Genomic DNA, 19,264 nt, shown 5'->3' with positions numbered 1-19,264 from the left:
TGTACCAAAAAACCAAAAGCAATGTTAACTAAGAGCAATAAAGTAGAAATTGAAAAGCAAAAAACCAAAATTAAACAAAATTAATTGCTCAATTTAACAATTCGAAGAAAAATCCAGCTGTAGCCTTGCCACACCGCTTTTTAGTGTGACCACGCAGCTTACGTCGTTAAGATCGTGTGTAACAGCCCCTGCATTCCGTCAAACTGGCAACGCTGCCATGAATTAATTGAATCCAAAATGGCTGAACATTTTTTGTACAGAAGAAGCGTCCAACGAGAGTAAACGCCGTGAGACCGTGTGTTTTCGCACCGAATTACGCCAACAAAACTCCACAAATCGACTGAAACGACGCCAATAAACAATTGCAGTGTTTGGTGGTCAAAATGCTGCAGCAAAGGGAAAAGAAAAGTGACAGACAGACGGGAAAATAGCGAAATTCAAGCGAGCGAACGTGTATATGTAAAACGAAAGTTGTGGCTGTCGCTCTGCGCGAAAGAGAGAGAGCGAGAATATTTTTGCAAGCCGAGAAGTCGAAGGTGAAATGAAAATGCATTAGCATCCAAATGAAGACATGCCCCCAAAGACAAAACCATAAAAATTAGCAAAAACCTTTTAGTAAAAATCATCAATCGTGAATTGGCGTTGTTTTTGCTTTCCCACGCGCGTGTGTTTTGGTGTGAGCGCCTCTGTTGTGTGTGTGTGTGTGTGAGCATAGGAATGGTTAATTCAAATCAACTTATTCCAAAACAATACCTCGTCAAAATTGAAATCACAACATTGTAATCATGCTGTTCCAAGTCGGCAGCTGTTGAGCAAACATTTGGCCCCTTAATTCGGTTGCTATAATTAGCACTCCCACATTTAAAGCATCAAAATAGACCGCGCACGCGGATAGGATATAGCCGATATGGATATGGATTTGGAGCAGTTGAAAAACGATTTTCTGCCATTGATCGCTGGGATCAAACAGGAGCAACTCGACGCCGTGCCCACGGACGTCCTGCCTCAGATGAGCATACCCAGCACGGCCAGCGGAGCACCCACCACCTCGTCTTCGAGCTCCTCCTCCTTGAGCCTCAGCAATCCCTGCGACAGCGCAGAAAAGCGGGTAAGAGTCACCACGATAAAACCTCTTAGTCATCTGAGTTTCATACTATTTTGCTTTAATGGTGTAGATACCGTTCGATGTTGCTTAAGTTATAAAATATATTAAAAATTCAGCTATAAATGACCTATAAGTTTGGTCAATTAAAGCAGCCTATTCACACGTGTTCTCACCACTGATAACAACCGGCTGTATTATTATTATCCCTTCGTGCACTCGGTGTAAACTTTTGTTTTGGTTTTATGGGCTCCTTATCAAGAGCGTTTCGAGTCTCGTGCAAAAAGCATTTGTTATCTTTTTCCCAGGCCAAAGCAAACAACCGTCAGGCACTCACACAGGCAAGTCAGGCAGACAAACAAACAGCAGGCAAATGTAAGTGTGTTTCACTTTCGCGGCACAGTCCCAGTTATAACACAGAAAGAAAAAACTATAAAAACTTGACCCAGTCGCAGCTTAAACAATTCGTAGTAACTCGTCCAAAATTAATAAGTTGTCATTACAATTAATAGGTTGTATAAAAAAAATAAAAAACTATATTTAAAAAAAATTATATAAAAATGTATTCTTTAAGATAAAGATACAAATTTATTGGGTAGAAACGAGATATTATGTTAAATTATACAAATGTAAACTTTTCCAAATTAATATAAAACTTTCTCCCCAGTCGGCCTCTTTGAACAGAATTAAAAAAACCAAAGAGATATAATGATAAATTTATATGATACTTGATCGATTAAACAACAACTCAAAAGTTGATTATTAAGTTCAAAGGAATAAAAGAATTATTGAATTGCTATAGGAATTATTCAATATTTATTAATATCAATTGGTTTCATGCGAGCAGAATTTTTTCCTGTGTAGTTGTGAGTCTCGTGCCAATGGTCTGCGGTTCCCCTGTAGGTGCGAGCAGATCAGCAAGCTGGATCTGGGCTATCGCTTGTTCGCTCCCATTCAATGCGAGAATTGTTTGGAGATTCTCTTTCCCGTGGAGCTTCCCCACACTTCTACTTCCCGTATCTCTCAGCTGAGAATTATTGGAGATCAGCTGCAGCTGCCCACTCTTCAGATGAGCGAGAGTGTGTGCGTTTGTTGTTTGCTCTCCGTCTCGCTTGAGCTGCTCTTTCAGCTACAGTGGGACCTAAATAATTGACAATTTGAATCGGTAGCTAAAACTAGTTTAAATTAAATAAATCCAATTAATATAGACCATTGGAAATTTGAAATTGTACAATTTCAATCATAATTATTATGAACCGAATGAAACTTAAATGTAATGTGGTTCAAATCTAATAAACACAGTGTAATAATTAGCTATATAATCTATTGTACTAAATAAATCTTAAACAAGTTTACAGTAAATTAAAAGTGGCTCAAGCTCAAACTTTCTATGCGGCATGTGGGGCTTTCAGTTATGGAAGTCTGACTGTATTCAATACTTGAGCTTCTCCATTCCTGCGGCCCGTGCAAATACATGTTGCCTTGAGTACTTTTTTGCCTTCTTAAGTGTCTACTTTCTCTCTCTCGCACACAAATAAACTCTGGAAATGACATACACTCATTCAATCCGTCCCTCAATCATGCAAACGATTGTGTTTCCTGCGGTCGGTGGGGGCACTTGAGGGCCCCCAGACTTCGGGAACCAGACTCAGACCCGTGCCCATGCCCAAATCGCCTTCGTCTAGCCCCGACCCTAGCCCTACAGATGAATCCCATCGACGGTACTCAATGCCCATTTCTGATGTGGGCAAAATATTTGTGTAACCTTTAGAGTGGAATGTACTCCTTCAAGGCAAGGTGTGGAGATCAGAAATTGCTGGTGATCAAGTCTTTATGTAATAATTTTAAGGAATTCTGTAAATACTACATTGATTTGAGCAATAGATGAATTTTTTCTGAACAACTTAGCTTTTTAAATATTTATATTACGTAATTACGTAATTACGTATTATATTTTAAAATGGATAATTGTCGGACTCCTCGAGGAAACTCAAAAGCTTTTTAATTATTAATGGTTAATATGTGTAAAAACAACTTTAAAGGTTATCTGTTTCAAAACCCATAATACCTGGGGTTCGCTTTGTTGTTGATGTTTTGAGCTTCCAAATACTGTACACCATTCAAAATCACTGAAGCTTAAACGAAAAGAGAAACCTATTAATCTTTCGGTCCTGTCAAAATGGCGGGTTTAAGTCATTAAAAGTGACAGCTGATGGGGAAGTGCCCGTTGGCGAGCATCCATATGTCATCTCCAAAACGCTGCACCTGAATGCACTTTTCCAACCCTCGACGAGGTAATATTTAATAACCATAACTGTATGTGTTCGCTAGTACGTACTTTGTTTGTTGCCCCATGTATGCGACAGGTTATAATTAAATTGCTTGACAACGTAATAAATGGATACCCAAAATCTAGGACGCCATTTTGTCAGATACCGACAAATGCCGAAACGAATTCTTAGAATTTGCTTTAATGACGTACAATTAACTCTAATTTGAGGAGAATATGCAAGCAAAGCAAAACGAGGAGAAGGCAAAGTGCCGATGGCCAGTCGGTGCTAGGAAGCCCCAACCCTTCCAAATAAAAGTCGTTAAGTGCACAAATAAGTAAAGTTTCTAATTAACTCGATTACCTGGTAATCGGGTAGGATAGATCTTGGAAAATGCTTTTCATTTCACTTTTTTCAAGCTACCTGCTTGCTGAAACAGCCACCGGTTTGTACACAGGCATCCTCCATCTGTCACCCTCGAACTGCTTCCGTCGTATTTTTTTAAACTGTCTGTCTATTATCGCACATACAGTAAAGCATCTGTTTTTTAACCCGACTCTAATGGCAATTGGGTACTATTGTCAATGGCAATTAAGTCTAAAAACTTCTTGGATCGTTAAGGCTTCCCTTTTCCCAACGTATGCCCTACGATAATATTGCTTACGTATGTTACAAAAGTATTCAATTCGATTTCGCCTGCATTTGCTCTTATAACACATACAGTTGAGCAACTGTTTTTGATCGGACTCTAATGGCAATTAGGTACTATCGTAAAGGACAAATAAGTGTAAAAACTTGTTAGGATATATGCTTCCTTCCCTAACTCATGCCCTACGTAAGTTACAATAGTATTCAATTCGATTTCGCCTACACCTGCTCTTTTCCCAATATAGAAAAGTTTTTGTCATTATTATAATACCATATGCTAGTCTACATGATTGCAACACTGTTGTATAAAACTGCTTTTAAACCGAATGCCTTATACTTTCATAAAGAAAATTGCAAATTGTTCAATTTATAGAAGTTGGACTGTAAATCCGAGAGATACACAATTTAATTGCTTTTCCCGGGCAGTCAGTGGGCGTAGGGCCGCCCTAATCCATCCATCGACGTCCAGTGCGTAATTAAAGTTGACTGCGACTGCGGGATCAGAGCGGATGGATGAACGGAGGATGGGGGTGTTGGTGCGGGCGGTGCTCGTTGGCAACATGTGTACGCTGGTCGCACTCCTGTGCGGGGATTAGGTGCTACACAGGACATAATCCGATCACAAAAAGAGGATTATAACGTGGAACAACAACAAAAATGGTGTAGTCGAGTGGCGGTGAAAAAGCAAACCAAATTGACGTTACTTTAAAGAGGAACGTCTTCTGATGGTGGGGAAATGCAGATGGCATACGGTAGATTCGTCTCTGGCAAAGTTTTATAAGCTGCATAAGTCCTGAGAAACGAGACGTTCTGATTTCCTATCCTACGGCTCCTAGGCACAGACAAACGTAAGAAGATTTTGAGCTGCGTCAGCTTGTTCAGCTGCCATGGAACGCCCAGAGATACGCTCACGCCCACGCCTACGCCCTAGTTCCATATCGGCCGTATCGTGGCTATTCCTGCAACTGGCGTCACGATTTTCGGGCCCCCTGCCGGCGGGGAAGTCTTACCGGTTTGTGTATCTACATCTGCAGGGAGTCGCCATTTTGGAAAACACTCGTTCTCGTTCTCGTACTCGTACTTCGTGCACACTCCATCCACTCCACATATATATATATATATATATGGTATTTACGTGTCTGCTGATGCCATGGCCTCCGGGAGCAGGAACAATTGCATCGGGCACAAAAAGAACCGCAAACCGCAGCAGCAGCAGCAACGGCGGCTGTGACGGCTTTGGTAAGCTCCACAGACCGAGGGCCACCAGCTCGTCGGACCAACGCAACCACAACGTCCTGCCCTGGCCACCACCAACCGTCAACCGTCGTCTGCAGCAGCCCCGGGGTCCAAAATCCGGGGACCAGCCGACAGCTCAGTCCGTTCATTAGTTTGCGGTTTCCTGGTTTCGTTTCAGTTGGCTCCACGACTTTGGTCTTTGGTCCCCAGCGAGTGATTTTCAATTTTGAATTTATGCTCACAACATGATTGGAATAATAATTATTATACATACTGTCTGGTTTGAAAACAATGCAGTTTCTCTAACAAAAAACCTCCCCAAGGGAACATTTTGTAACCGCAAACCCCACTTTTAAAGAATTTCGAATTATACAATCCTCAAGAGAGAGAGTATCTGTTTTTGTGATTTCTAATCTAACATCATTTAATTTATAATTATGACTTGAAAATTATAATCATGGTCTGAATTAGCCAATGTCAATCATACTGTAAACCAACCACAAAACAGTCTATCGATGCCTTATAATCAAAAGGTTGCTCATCCAGCTACAGTCATTGTGCTTTTTTATCCTTGAGTTGCTGTTTGTATTTAATCTGTTTCTTGTTTTTAATGTAAACATTTTAGTATTGGGCCAGCAAGCAGCTGGGTAAATATACTACAAATTGCAAACTTTCCATACAAATGGAGTACAGCTCATTAGATGTTAAACAGATACATGAAGCGAAATTGTAGAGCACCGGGCTGATATTAAGTTTCCTTTGTTCACCGCGGTTTATTAATTGTCTTTATAAAGGATACAATCTATCAGCACAATCAATCTACAATGACTGGCTTTCATTGTAATCTCAATGAATCACTTTATTACAGCTTGTTCGGTGTGTCATTCTGGGTAGGAACTTCCACTTATCAGCGCCATTATGGATTCCCCAATGTCCCAACAAAAGGGTCTGTCACATGATGACATTTCTGTGGAAAAGCAATTTTATTTACATAAGCACAGACGACTTCCTTCGGTTAGGACCTGCAGTTTGGCAGTTGCCACCGCTTTTAATGGGTTCCATCGATTTTCTCATAAAATAAAGCAAAACTTTTCTGTTCGTTTTTGGCGTGCCATTTACGATTTCCATACAATTAAATCTTTACGACTGAAGCGATGTGGTTTGAGAAATTTTCGAGCAAAGCAAAAGAAGGATACAAAAGTATAATATTTAATGGGTCGCGTCATAAACAGCGCCATTTATGTATTGACCTTAAAATATATGTAGATAGCTTTACAAATTTCCCGAAAACATTCCAGCATGGTTTTCTTAAGAACGCCCGAAAAAATCCTCAAGCACTTGAAAATATCTTGAGTTATACTTGGAATTTTGGATATATAACGTATCAGGAAAAAAACATGAGTTGTGTCTGCTTTCTTCTCAATTGGTCTGTGTATATGTGCGTTAATCCGCAATCGTGTTTTTTATGGTACAATTTTAATAGTCTTTCTGGTATACATACATACTTTTTTGGAAGCTTAAATTGCGTTATGAAATGTAATGTCAGGTCATTAGGGTCTGTCCATTAGGTGGGTTTCGGGTGGTTCATGCCACTCTGCTCCTCCCCCCAACCTCCTCTTTTTTTCCCGGCGGAAATTGCAGCGACGTTGGCCGGATATGTCCGCGATTAAACCGAATGGCCAATGGCCCAAAATGGCGCTGCTCCTGCTCCTCCTCCTCCTCGCTTCCCATTGGTAATTGATACGAATCCGATTTGAAGTATCCGCTACGATTTGGAATTCGGATTCGAATGCTTTTAATGCGTATTCGACGCCACTCGTTGTGTTTGGATATTTACAATTTTATTTATTTATTTATGTTCTACTCGCGAATTGGGTTTGTTTAAATGTATGTACATCTGGCGGTGGCCCCGCCATTAATATTTATCAGCTGCTGCACCTTTCCTGGCCCTGCAACTCGCTTCAGATCCCGATGGCGTCGCATAAATCGCAACAACTTTTGGCCCGGCCCGACACGCCACGCCTCCCAACACCCCGAGTTGGCCTGACTTCCTCTGGGTTCACTTGGTTCACAAGTTCCAGGTACAATCAAGTTTTTCGCTTTTATTATGGGGAGTATTATATATGTTATACGGCTCTATCTGTCTCCGTCTTCAGCGCTCCCCCTACCTTTCGTACCAATTTATGGCGGCCATTTTGGAGAGCGTAGTGTCTTTGAAATTTTAGTTTATTGCAAAGCCTCATAAATATTTCAAGAGCAAGTTTCGTCTTCATCGTTCCCGCTCGATATAAACCTGGAAGATTTATATGTGCGGAGGAGTGGGGCATTTTATGGAGGGATGAAAGAGAAAAGTATCATAAGGTTGATGGACTTTGATGTGCCAGTCTGTCACCTTTATCCTAGTCCTCGGCAAAGAAGCTCTTTTAAGTGCTTTATAGATTTTCCATAAACACGATTACACACTTACTTTGCGGTTAAACATTTATACCAGATGATTCATTCAATTCGAACTTCGCCCTGATCAATTGAACCTTGTCCGGCATTAATTGTTATCATATCTGGCGATATAAATATGGTTCGGTTTACATAGTAAAATCCAAGTCTTGCACTTTACCAGCGCCAAAGAATATCGGAATTTGTTGTCTCGCCCTGTACATATCAGGGGAGCATTTCCAATTTGATTACTTTGATCAGAATTAATGAACTCACGGCCATAACGACGGAGCATATCAAATGGATCCGCCTTGCCCAAAACGGGAAACTGTGGCGAACGAACCTAAAGTGGAAAGCGTAGCAAACTACATGTAATTAATTTACATTTGCGTTAAATGTATGTACAAGTTGTTTTGCCAAACTGATCAGAGATTGCTTTGTCACTTTGTTTGGATGGACCAAATGATGGATCGAAGATTGGGCCAAAATGTGTACCGAGCAGAAATCCTAAACGTAATTAATTTTCAGCTTTTGTTGTATCAAAGGATTTTCCTGCTGTTGCAAAGTTCAAAGGACATCTACGCACACATATGCGTGTGCCATCTGATGCCTGCCGTTTTGTGTTGTAAATTTGCAAAATAAACGAAATTGATGTAGGAGCAACAATAAACAAGCGATGGCCGACCATCATCAACCGCCTGAAATCCGAAGAGACCCAGACAGGACCAGCAGAGTGGGCTTCATCTCTGTCTGAAATCGGCAGGCAACCAGCAGGACGACAGACCTCCCATGATGCATGTCTCATATTGCACTGATTTATGGCCTGGTCAGCGGGCGGCGAGTGTGGGTTGGCGTGGGTGGTGTTAAATGGGAGGGAAGCCCCCCAAAAGTGCAACACGAATACTGCATCTGCCGGTCGTTCAGAGATACTCCGAGTGCCAACTTTCCCCAAATTGCATTTAAATAAAGCTTATTTCAATTTAAAGCCTACCTGAATTTGAGTGACAAGGAATACCTTTTGTCAGGCCAAAACCAGAAATGGATTCAACGTAGTAGATAATGGAAGCCATGTTGGTGTAATATTGCACAACGAAAATAATATATTGTTTAAATTCTCCATCGCTTTTGGGGGTATGGGGATATGCAAAGATCGCCAGGTGTATTATGTGTAAAAGTATTTTAGCTAATAGGATTAACTCTTAGATTGACTTGTTATTTTAGATTGACAGTATTAATTTATTAAATTGACAGTATTAATTTATTAAATGCGATACGAGTTATTTCCAGGCACCAATTGGCACGATTTAGCAATCCTGCTTATCTGCGTCTAAACTAAACGATTTCCCCATTTATGAATCTGCCAATCAAGTTTCCCGCTATACTTTGTGACCCCGGGTTTTTATAATCACGCAATTTAAATCCACTAGGGAGTCAAAGAGTTATTTACAGCTTCTCGAAATATTGAATGTTTAAAACGCATTGATTGTCTTTGACGGCTGTCTCTGGGGAGATATTCCGCCATATCTGTAGATCTCAGGCGTTGTTTGGCGTTGGGGAATTTTTTCTGATGGAGGCGCGGTCACAAATTAATGGAACTATGGGTGCCCAGAAAATGGATTTTAAATGTGAAATGTGTCTGAAAGTTGTCAGTGTAGACTTTTAACCGATTCTGGTCTTCTGACAGGCTGAAACCTGTGCAAAAAAGAGAAAGGGGAGAGAGTGTACGGCCGAGATAGGGAGAAATGTTCGAGTGAGATGGCGGATGACGTACAGGGTCGAAATACAGTTGTGGAACTTCTTTCATTTAATTTCTGCAACAAAGTTTTTCTGTGTGACTAACGAGACTGAAACTTTTTTGAAAAATAAATTTGAAATTTAATTTCACCAAAGCCTTTTAAAGTCCATTGCCAAGGCAATCGGGGGACGAGTGCGAGATTGCTGAAGCGGCGAAAACTTTTTCACAATTTACTTTCATCAAAATTACATCAATCATAAATGCACTCATTCAGTCGTTGTCATGTCGCCATTCCATCAATTCCCATTTCTGGAGCTTCGTGTGGATGCTTTTGTGTGTTGTTGCTCGAGTCTAGTTAGCCATTTTTGTTGTAGTTGCTGTGGCTGGGGCATCCTTTTAACAATTTCTAATTGAAATTGATTTAGAGTTGTTTTTGCCTTCGACTTTTTCCCTCTATTTGAGTTGAGTTTCGTGTGAGCGTGCTGTTTTTTTATGTGCGTGGCACATTAATGGTTTACGTGATTGAAGGCTCTCATATAATGGAGAAAAATTGCCAAACATTTTAATAGCTTAAATATGTTGTTTTTGTGACTTTGTACGCATTACTTAAAACTTCATCTTAAAAGCACTGACTCCCTTTCCCTACAATGATAAGTTCATGCATTTTTCATGACTCACAGAATTAATTTAGAAAGCTAGGGATAAACTCCCATCCTAAAAGGTCAAATTTTGAGAAACAGGATGTTTTAGATTAGCCTTGGGTCTGTTTCATTTTCCATTTGAGTGACTTGGATGATTGAAAAATCTATTAATTCGAATTACTTGCAGAAAAGCATTCTTTAAATTCTTGCCACATGTTGGCCGGCCATTTATTCGGATGGGATGCTACGGACATAGATATATACACACAAGTTTTAATGGTATATAAATATATATATATATATATATTTATATATGCACCGCATTGTAGGTGCGGGCCGAGAAAACGAGTTTGCTACCCGCTTCCAGTTGCGTCAAGTCATTGCGATGCGATGGAAACATGGGGGTAGCAGCTGGTTTTTCGCCACATTTATAATGGCCTGCTCTCTGGGCCAGTGCCGCGGGTCTTGGGCAACTCTAAGTGGGTTGCGCGGCACCGATCCGAACCGCCGAAAACGACCCGAACATTACCGATCCGAGCCCGAAGCGAACCCGAACCATGGCGAGAAGCTTGCGGAGATGGGAAGAGCCCATGATGAATGGCTTTCAAGTGGGACGCAGCCTTCCGAGCACCCGGCCGCCTTCACACCGAGACGCCCTGCGCACTGCTCCACTGGTCGCTATGCGTGGGTATATGACGAGCTTCCATTTACAATGTATGCCAAAATAATAGACGTTTGAGTTCAATAGTAAAAAATACAAATTTCCAATCAATTTCATTGGTTTCACAATGTCCTAAATATTGCAAACAATTTAGGATATTTTATTAGTAAAATTTTTATTGTGGGCAACCAAAATACAGCAAAACATGTGTTTTAACAATAATACATACAAATTTATAAAAAAATAATTTTTTTTTGCCAGGTGTGGGGTTCGAACCCACGCTCTCTCTCGAGAACCAGAGCTTAAATCTGGCGCCTTAGACCGCTCGGCCAACCTGGCTGCGAGAATAAATACACTCTAATTGCAATTTATACAATAAAAAAATTTAAATTAGAAACGGATTCAGTTGAAATGTTTATCATTTGGAACTTTGTTTTTTTTTGTATAGTAACTCTATATATATAAGAAGTATAAGTTTTAAGCATATTTCGTTATCCGCAACTGTGCTTAGCAACGAAATGGATGTTTCTTGCATGATTTATGAGCGCCCGCCGAGGCGTTTCGAAAGTGGAGAGCTGAGTTGGCAGTTGGGCTCTGGAGAAAACTAAGGCGAAACTTTCTTTTGCTGGGAAGATGGATCGCCGGATCGGCTCTAGCACTGGGATCCGTGTGCGAAAATAATGCGCTGCAATTTCACCCTCTCAAGCTCCCTACCTCCCTCCTACTGGCACTGCAATGTCCGGACTTGAGTCCGGATTTCGGTTCCTCCTTCGGCCTGTCGTGGCGCATTCATCAATGTCCATGGCGCTTCCGTTGGTGTATGTATACACTGTACTTGGTACTCGGTGGAGCTGCATGTAAAACACTCGCACACCAGTGCAACAATCTTTATCGAGCACAAACATAATCAATCAATTGGATTTATGTGCCCCAAGTGAAGATAAAACTAATCAATCTTCGCCAGCGACATTCGGAGACAGAGTTGGGGACGCCTGGCATTGGATGGCCATGAAGAGACGTTGGCTCCGACGCTCGGAATCCCAGTTTCGGCTTCACCATCATCCACTATTTATTTTTCAGTCCCTCTCAAAAGTAGCTGCTATTAATTGTAAAGAAGTTGTACGGCTGGGACGTTGAGACATGATCTCGGCCGCTCGAGTTGAGTAAATGTAATTTCCGGTCACAAAGTTCAAGTGCAGATAAGCCTCTTTATAGATAAGATGTTTGGTTTACATAACTATTTAAATCTAATCTGTTAATTTCAATTTAGACGCTTAGCATGTGTACGGGGACTATAGAAGGGCACCTGATTTGATTAGAAATTCAATAAGTCTTTTTACTTCTATCCTAAATATTGTTAGGACAATACAAGAATTAAACTCTAAAACCACATTATCGCAATCGTATATTTACATAAAAGTTAAGACCGTCAAAAAGATTATATTTGGGGTTTTACCCTCATAAATCTTTCGTCAGTCTTATTTGAGTGGAAACGATAAGATAAGATAAGGTCGCTGAAATAAAAGCAGTGAAAGTGCTGTCCTTATATGATCCAGGCCTTATTTTATAGCATGGTGACTGTAGCATATAAATTATCCCGATTGTCTTATCGGAATTTAATTGGTCTTAAGATTATTTTGAGATGTGACTCTAGGAATTAAACATATTTGGATTGCTTATTAATATGAGATTTAATTAGTTTATTAGTAAAGCAAACGTTCTTGTTGTTTTTTCCAGTCGGAGTCCAACTCATCGGCATCGGCCAAGTTCACTTTGTTCAAGTGTGTCTACTGTGCCCAGCTTCTCGGATCCAACGACCGACCCAAGTTGCTGGAATGCCTCCACGTGGCGTGTGCCCAGTGCGTGAACACCAAGTTCTCGGAGCTGGACCGCTCCCTCCCGCCACTGATCCATTGCCCGGTGTGCGATAATGCCTCGCAGAACGAGTTCATCGTGGACAACCAGTTCCTGATCGAGCAGTGTGCCGCCGGTGACAGTGGCGACGGGGTCGGCGTTCTGGGTTTGATCGGCGAGGGACAGAAGAGCGCCGCCGCGGCCAGCATCCAGTGCAGCAGCTGCTCCGATGGGGCGGTGGCCACATCGTGGTGCGTCGACTGCTCGGAGTACATTTGCGACAGCTGCGTGCAGGCCCACCAGCGCCTGAAGATCACCAAGGACCACACGATCAAGCCCAAGGACGAGGCCAACAACGAGCAGCTGGCCGGAGCAGCCGGCGTGGACAAGCTGCACATGTGCCAGCTGCATACGCAGGAGAAGCTATCGCTGTTCTGCGAGACCTGCGACAAGCTCACGTGCCGCGATTGTCAGCTGAGCGATCATCGGGATCACAAGTACAAGTTCGCCCACGAGATCGCCACAGAGTCGCGCCAGGCGCTGTCCACACTTGTCTCCGAGATCAACTACAAGCGGTTCCTGCTCTCATCGGCCACCAAGGTGATCGACGACCGCCAGCAGCTGATCCACGACAAGAAGAAGGACCTGATCAAGGAGATCACCGCCATGGCGGTGAAGATTACCAACACGGTTAACACGCGCGGCAAGCAGCTAATCATGCGCTTGAACGAGGTGTGCGACAGCAAGCTGAAGGTGCTGGTGGAGAAAAAGGAGACGCTGCAGCTGCTGTCCGACAACACGGACCACTGCATCGACTTCATGCAGAACGCCCTGGACAAGGGCAGCGACTTCGCCATCCTCTCCAGCAAGAAGTCGCTGGTGCGTCACCTGCAGAAGCTCAAGTGCCAGCGGGCGGACATCCCCAATCCGGAGATCCCGGTGCGCATTCAGGTGCAGCTCAACCAGGTCTCCGACCTGCAGAAGGTCATCTCGCAGCTAGGCATCATCATCGTGGACGGCAAGCCCTATCCGCCTACGCCCTCGCCCAACGGCACGCCCCAGCCGCAGCATCCGCCGCGCCAGCCGCCCAGCCCGAACATGGCCCCGCCCCTGCGGCCCGGACTTCCGCCCGGCATGCCAGCCGGCCTCTCGCCGAACGGCCCACCCGTCAACTTTGGACCGCAGAACGGACCGCCGCTCTACAGCAACGCTGCCCAGCAGCAGTTCAACAATCTGTCCATGAGTCGGGCCTTTCCAGGCGATGGGCCAGGTAAGGGTATGCATGATTTTCATTTCCTATTTGTTCCCTCCTACATATATCATATGTCATTATAAAGAAAAGAATTTTTATTACACAACAATTCAACAATGTGGTTTTTAAAGTTAGTTCTTTTTAGGTTTAAAACATAGACCTGCACTTCAGTCACATAAATACATAAATTACCCCACAGTGTAATATGTAGATTCAGACAATAGTCTAGTTTGTAAATTAAAGTCTAATTTGTAAATTAAGACTAAAGTCTAGTTTTTGTAAAAATTAGTCTAAAGAAGTTCCTATCAAATTTGAAATATTAGAAAGATATTAAGTTACGCTGTGCCTTCAATGTGTTTACTTTAATTAATTTTCATTTACATTTATATGTTTTCAAAGTAAATATCAAGCGTTTCTTTATACCAAAACGAACCCAATCAAAACTCCTCCCTTAAATTTAAAATATAAACAATGTCCTCGGGTGTTTTGAGCTTCGTTCGCCGAAGCCAAGCTTCCATTGTTATTTCAAATGATTAAGTGATATATCAGGTGCTTCGGTGAGCAGGCATGTTTTCCCAGAAAGACGCTACCTCCTGCCAGGCAATTGCTTTTATAATTTTTTGCACAGCTTTTTAATGGGTTTTCGTCTATGTTGCAGTTCGCTTCGGGGGAATGCCGCCAGTGGGTATGCAGCGGCACGGCCAGCCTCACGTGAGCTCCTCCACGCATCCGCAGAATATGGGTAGGTGGTGCCATGGGCGGAGTCCCAAGCACCAAGCACCAAGATGGAAAACTAATTTTCTGCTCGCGCATTTTCAGACATCAGCCTGCGAGGCCTGCTGAACAACCAGGCGGCGCAGAGTCCCAACGCCCACATGGCATTCAATGGGCCGCCCAGCTATCCGGGTGGGCCGCAGGGAGCTCCGGCGCCGGCCCACCAGCAGATGGGCCCCCAGATGCGTCCGCATTTCATGCCCGGCCAGCAGGGTTTCTCGCAGGGCGGTGGCCCAGGAGGCGGTCCGCGGGACACCAACTTTATGAGCAGCAATGCGCGCTTCCAGTATCAACGCATGGCCAACCACGCCCAGCAGGCGGCGGCAGCAGCGGCCATGGCCGGAGCGGCGGGGGGCGGCGGCGGCCAGATCCCCTCGCCGGGTGCACTGCAGCGACCCCAGATGATGTCGAACCCCATGCAGAATGTGAGTGCCATGCAGAATGTAAGTCCTCAAAGCGAAACTTCTCAATGGAAAAAACGGAGCCCTAACAATGTACCATCTAACTACCTGTCTTCCACAGTCGTTGGGGTTTCATGGGAGCCAGGCTGGCTTTAATGCCGGCCCACCGCAGACCTCCCCGCAGCTAGGAGGCGGCGGAGGCATGCACAGTCTGGCCAAGTGGCACATCCCGCAATCCGCGCAGCAGTCGAACAGTGAGTAATTGAACTTACCCAATCTTACTGTTTTTAGTTTATTTATTTAACAAAAACTAGACAGTATAAATTACTCAAAAATTAAATATGCATTCTATAAATTATCAACATATTTGATAAAGACAGCATTTCACTACAACGTTAATCTTATCTCTTGTCCAAGATAAACATTATAAAATTCAAAAGGTTTCGGTTCATAATTCACAATTGTGGAATGCGGTTATGATTAGCTAGTTAAAACTACTTTAGTTAGTTTAGTCATATATTTACACAATCTGTATTATTATAAGATTTAATATATCTCAACGAAAATAAAAGTTTAATTTTAAACAGCAGTTACGTTATTATTTCAAAAATAATAAACAAACCATTGATAAAGTTGCCTCCCATTTTTAGTGTGTACACAGCAAGGCCCCCTTTTGCCTTTTGCGAATGGCCGCCAGACATCGGAAAATTTTAAAATCTCACTGAAATCTCCAAACACGCTCAAGAACAGCACCCCGCCCAGCCTGGGGGGCGGTGGTGCGGGTCATCCGGGCCTCGGCAACGGCTCCTCCAGTGCCCAACTGAACGCAGCTGCCCTGGGATTGGGGCCGGCCGTTTCGATACTCTCAAACGTCACCTCGACGAATCCAAAGACGCCCAGTCCCAGCACTCATGAGGTGGGTGGTATAGAACACCTCAAAATTGAGTTGGTTGGCTAATCTCTTTCGCTATTATAGAACACCAAGGACTTCACCGAGCCCATTGACAAGGTGCGCGATGACTCGATCAACGATCTGATTGCCACCATAGCCAAATTGGACTCGAATGGAGTGCAGGTGCTGCCGGAGGGTCGCACCAAGACCACCTCACCGCAGGTGCACAGCTCCACGGATCTGTCGAACACGCAGGAAGGTAAGTACCGCCTCCAAGTGCTTCATGTGCTCCATGTGCGTGTGGCGTTGTAGTTGCTGATGCTCTCATGCCCGAGTCATTCCCAAAAAGGTGGAGGAAATTCATTGAGTGGTTAGCTGCTTGTTGTTACCTGCCTATTATGTTTCAACCATTAGACGTTAATCCGCTTTAGTTTTAGACTTTAGACTCTGGTGAAGGTCAATTTCTCATTTATTTTGAGACTTGTCTGTGGTTGGGTACGCTACGTTGCATTGTTACCATTAGTTTTGCTTGCTGGCTTACCAAATAAAATTCTAAAATTCTCATAACTTTGCTCTCTTTATTTCTATTTTCAAACATTCCGAAAATAAACTCGTTTTCCAAATAAAATCCAAACGCAAATGCGCAATAAACGAACGACACGTATAAATTACTAACAATTGAAACGATTCAAAACCAACACTCCAACTCCAAATCCAACACACTCAAATCAACTCGAATTAATCAACAATAAATGCATACACGACACACCCACATGAACACACATCCGAACCATAAATGCGAACCCCAAACTAATCATATCAGTTAATAATAAAAACGAACAAAAAGATGATCCCAACGAGGACTGGTGCGCCGTCTGCCTGGACGGAGGCGAGCTGATGTGCTGCGACAAGTGTCCGAAGGTGTTCCACCAGAACTGCCACATCCCCGCGATCAGCTCTCTGCCGGACGAGAGCGAGAGTTGGCAGTGCCTGCTGTGCGTGAACCTCAAGGAGCTGACCAAGACGGAGGGCAGTGAGAAGGGCTCCTCCAACGAGCTGAGTGCCCTGGAGCTGCGCATTCTGCAGCGCATCTGCCTGGAGCTGTACTGCCAGTACGAGCAAAGTCTCAACTTCCGGGAGCCAGAGTCTCCGGCCAACACATCATACTACGAGATTGTTTCCAGGTAAAATTCAACGTTACATTGCTGTTGGTCTCTTAATGCTTACAACTTTAAATTATATATTTAAATTCCCAATTTACAGTCCCATGTCGCTGGATGTGATTCGCACCCGCCTGGATCCCTCCAGTCCCAACCACTACAAGGACATTGCTGGCTTCGTGTCCGACGTGCGTCTGATTTTCTCCAACACATACCTCTTCTATCAGGTGAGGGTGACTATTGATGCAGCCCCATTTGCGATCCCTACTAATGCCCGAATTTTCGGCCAGGAGGACACGAAAACCTACTCCAATGCCAAATACTTGGAGAACTTCTTCGAGGAGCAGCTGGCCAAGTGGCTGCCGCAATTCGAGGGCAGCAAACACCTGGGTAAGGGCAGCACTTCCAACTCGCCGGCGCTGCTGGGCGTCAATGCGACTGGCTCGCCCTCGCCCATCGAGAACGGACGGAAGAGCTGCGGATCGGCGTCGTTGGGCGACAGCGATGGAGGTTGCTTGCCGCCCAAGAGAGCGCGACGGTCGGTGCACGAATAGAACGAACTGATGCCCGGCGCAAAGGGCACAGACGGGGAGCAGCCGGCGGAGACGGGACAGCAACAGCAACAGCTGGGGCAGCAGCAATTGCCTGACTTTCTGGAGGAGTTGGACTTGGAGATGCCGCAGAGGCCGCAAAGCCTGGGCAGCAATGTCATCCAGGAGAGCGCCGACTATGTGCTGCAGCTTCTACACGCATATGCCGCCGCCTTTGGTCTGTAGACGCTACCAATCCACAGAAGCTAAACGTCCGAATCCTTCTTAAGCGTAGGCTTTGTGGTGAGAGAACGAACCGTAGGCTTTTCCCAAAAAACTTGAGACACATGCAGAAAGTAGTTGAGTCGTTTGAACTTCTGTGTCTGGACATATTGATAAATCAACTGTAAATAGTAAAGCCAAGCAAGTCATTTGATATGATTTTATTTGTACGTACAATGGAATAAATTGAATTCTTGGGCGATCGATAATTGAAATGAGATATGTTTAGCTAAATTCTAAGTGTTGAATATCCATAAACATTGATATAAATATAAATATAAATATAACTATAAATATGTATACCCCTCTGTAGAGAACCAGTAGAGATTAAAATTAGCCGTAAGTGTTCAAGTTCGAGTGAAATCGTCATCCTTATTTTAACCGATTTGTATTTGAGATAGACCCCGTTCTGACCCATCTCTGTTGGAGTTGTATTTACTTTTGTGATAGCGAAAAACAATAAGATGAACAAACTACCCAATATTCATAAACTAATTATTATTACCATTAAATTAAACACATTTACTTCGAATTTGACATGTACGATATTTATTGACCGCTAACCATCCATCAGTAGGACCTAGAAAGAACAAGCCCCTGCTCATCCCAAGAACAGCATACATTCGTATACCACGTAAGAAGACACTTGAAATAAGTTAGCTGCATTCTAGCCGTCTAAGTTCCGCAGATGAATCAAACCCATAACTTACGGATAAGCAAAACATAGATGTTTGGATGTCGTACGTTTGACGTAATAGCATTCAGTAGTTGTAAGGAGTGAGAAGCTCTATTTATTACCAATCGATCGGCGGGATGCAACTCCCGCAGGCGGTGTACATATTGATCTATACATATTTCCGACATAGAATCACCTTTTCATATAAAGCAATTATCCTTAACCGAGCGTATATTTAGTTTTATATGAGGTCGGATTGAAAGTAAAATAAAACCAAATCAGCAAGGGTCGATATTTTCATAAATGTTTTCAATGCAAGACACAAAGAACAGACACGAACAGAATCCGCACTGGACAACTAAACAAAATATAACTAACTTAGATGATAAAACGGCTACTACTACTGGCGGCGCCACAATAGGGACGATAGGGGGACGGAAACATTTTGATGAAATTATATAGCCATGCATAGGTGTTTGTACGACGTTCCCAATGGACTACAATGTGTGCTATCCTATCAGAAAACTAAAGCGAGCAATGGTAGACCATGCATAGCATCTGCGAATGTTTGTGTGTTAAATGTAAAACTATGGAAATTATTTTATCTGTTTTAGCCGTAAGTTTTACGATAACTAAAGATTAACCACTGTATATGGATGTACTACTTACTATCGAGTGGATTATAAAATAATAAAAAACAATTTATGTACTGATCTG

The 19,264-nt window shown here is 43.2% G+C and overlaps 1 protein-coding gene and 1 non-coding gene across 9 annotated transcripts; one reads left to right on the top strand and one right to left on the bottom strand.

The window, feature by feature from the left end:
• Positions 1-228: 228 nt before the first annotated feature.
• LOC108140590 (transcription intermediary factor 1-alpha) lies at positions 229-19,256 on the top strand. Of its 8 annotated transcripts, none has more exons than XM_017263487.2 (10): positions 229-1,108; positions 12,464-13,850; positions 14,491-14,574; positions 14,652-15,031; positions 15,129-15,261; positions 15,658-15,923; positions 15,984-16,158; positions 16,723-17,083; positions 17,163-17,286; positions 17,350-19,256. In XM_017263487.2, exons 1-10 carry the CDS (start codon positions 908-910, stop codon positions 17,611-17,613), a joined length of 3,375 nt encoding a protein of 1,124 aa, XP_017118976.1. In that variant the 5' UTR covers positions 229-907; the 3' UTR covers positions 17,614-19,256. The 8 variants fall into 8 exon arrangements, with proteins under 8 accessions (XP_017118976.1, XP_017118977.1, XP_017118973.1 ...); XM_017263488.2 differs by having other exon boundaries at positions 14,652-15,049; positions 16,747-17,083; positions 17,353-19,256; XM_017263484.2 differs by having other exon boundaries at positions 14,652-15,049.
• Trnal-uaa lies at positions 10,982-11,065 on the bottom strand. Its single transcript has one exon. It is a non-coding gene; the product is annotated as a tRNA-Leu (tRNA).
• Positions 19,257-19,264: the final 8 nt, after the last annotated feature.

This window comes from Drosophila elegans, unplaced genomic scaffold, assembly GCF_018152505.1.
Source record: "Drosophila elegans isolate 14027-0461.03 unplaced genomic scaffold, ASM1815250v1 contig_476, whole genome shotgun sequence".
NCBI classification, from domain to species: Eukaryota; Metazoa; Arthropoda; class Insecta; order Diptera; family Drosophilidae; genus Drosophila; species Drosophila elegans.
Note: the sequence above shows the minus strand (reverse complement) of the source record. Positions and strands in the feature narration are given on the sequence as shown.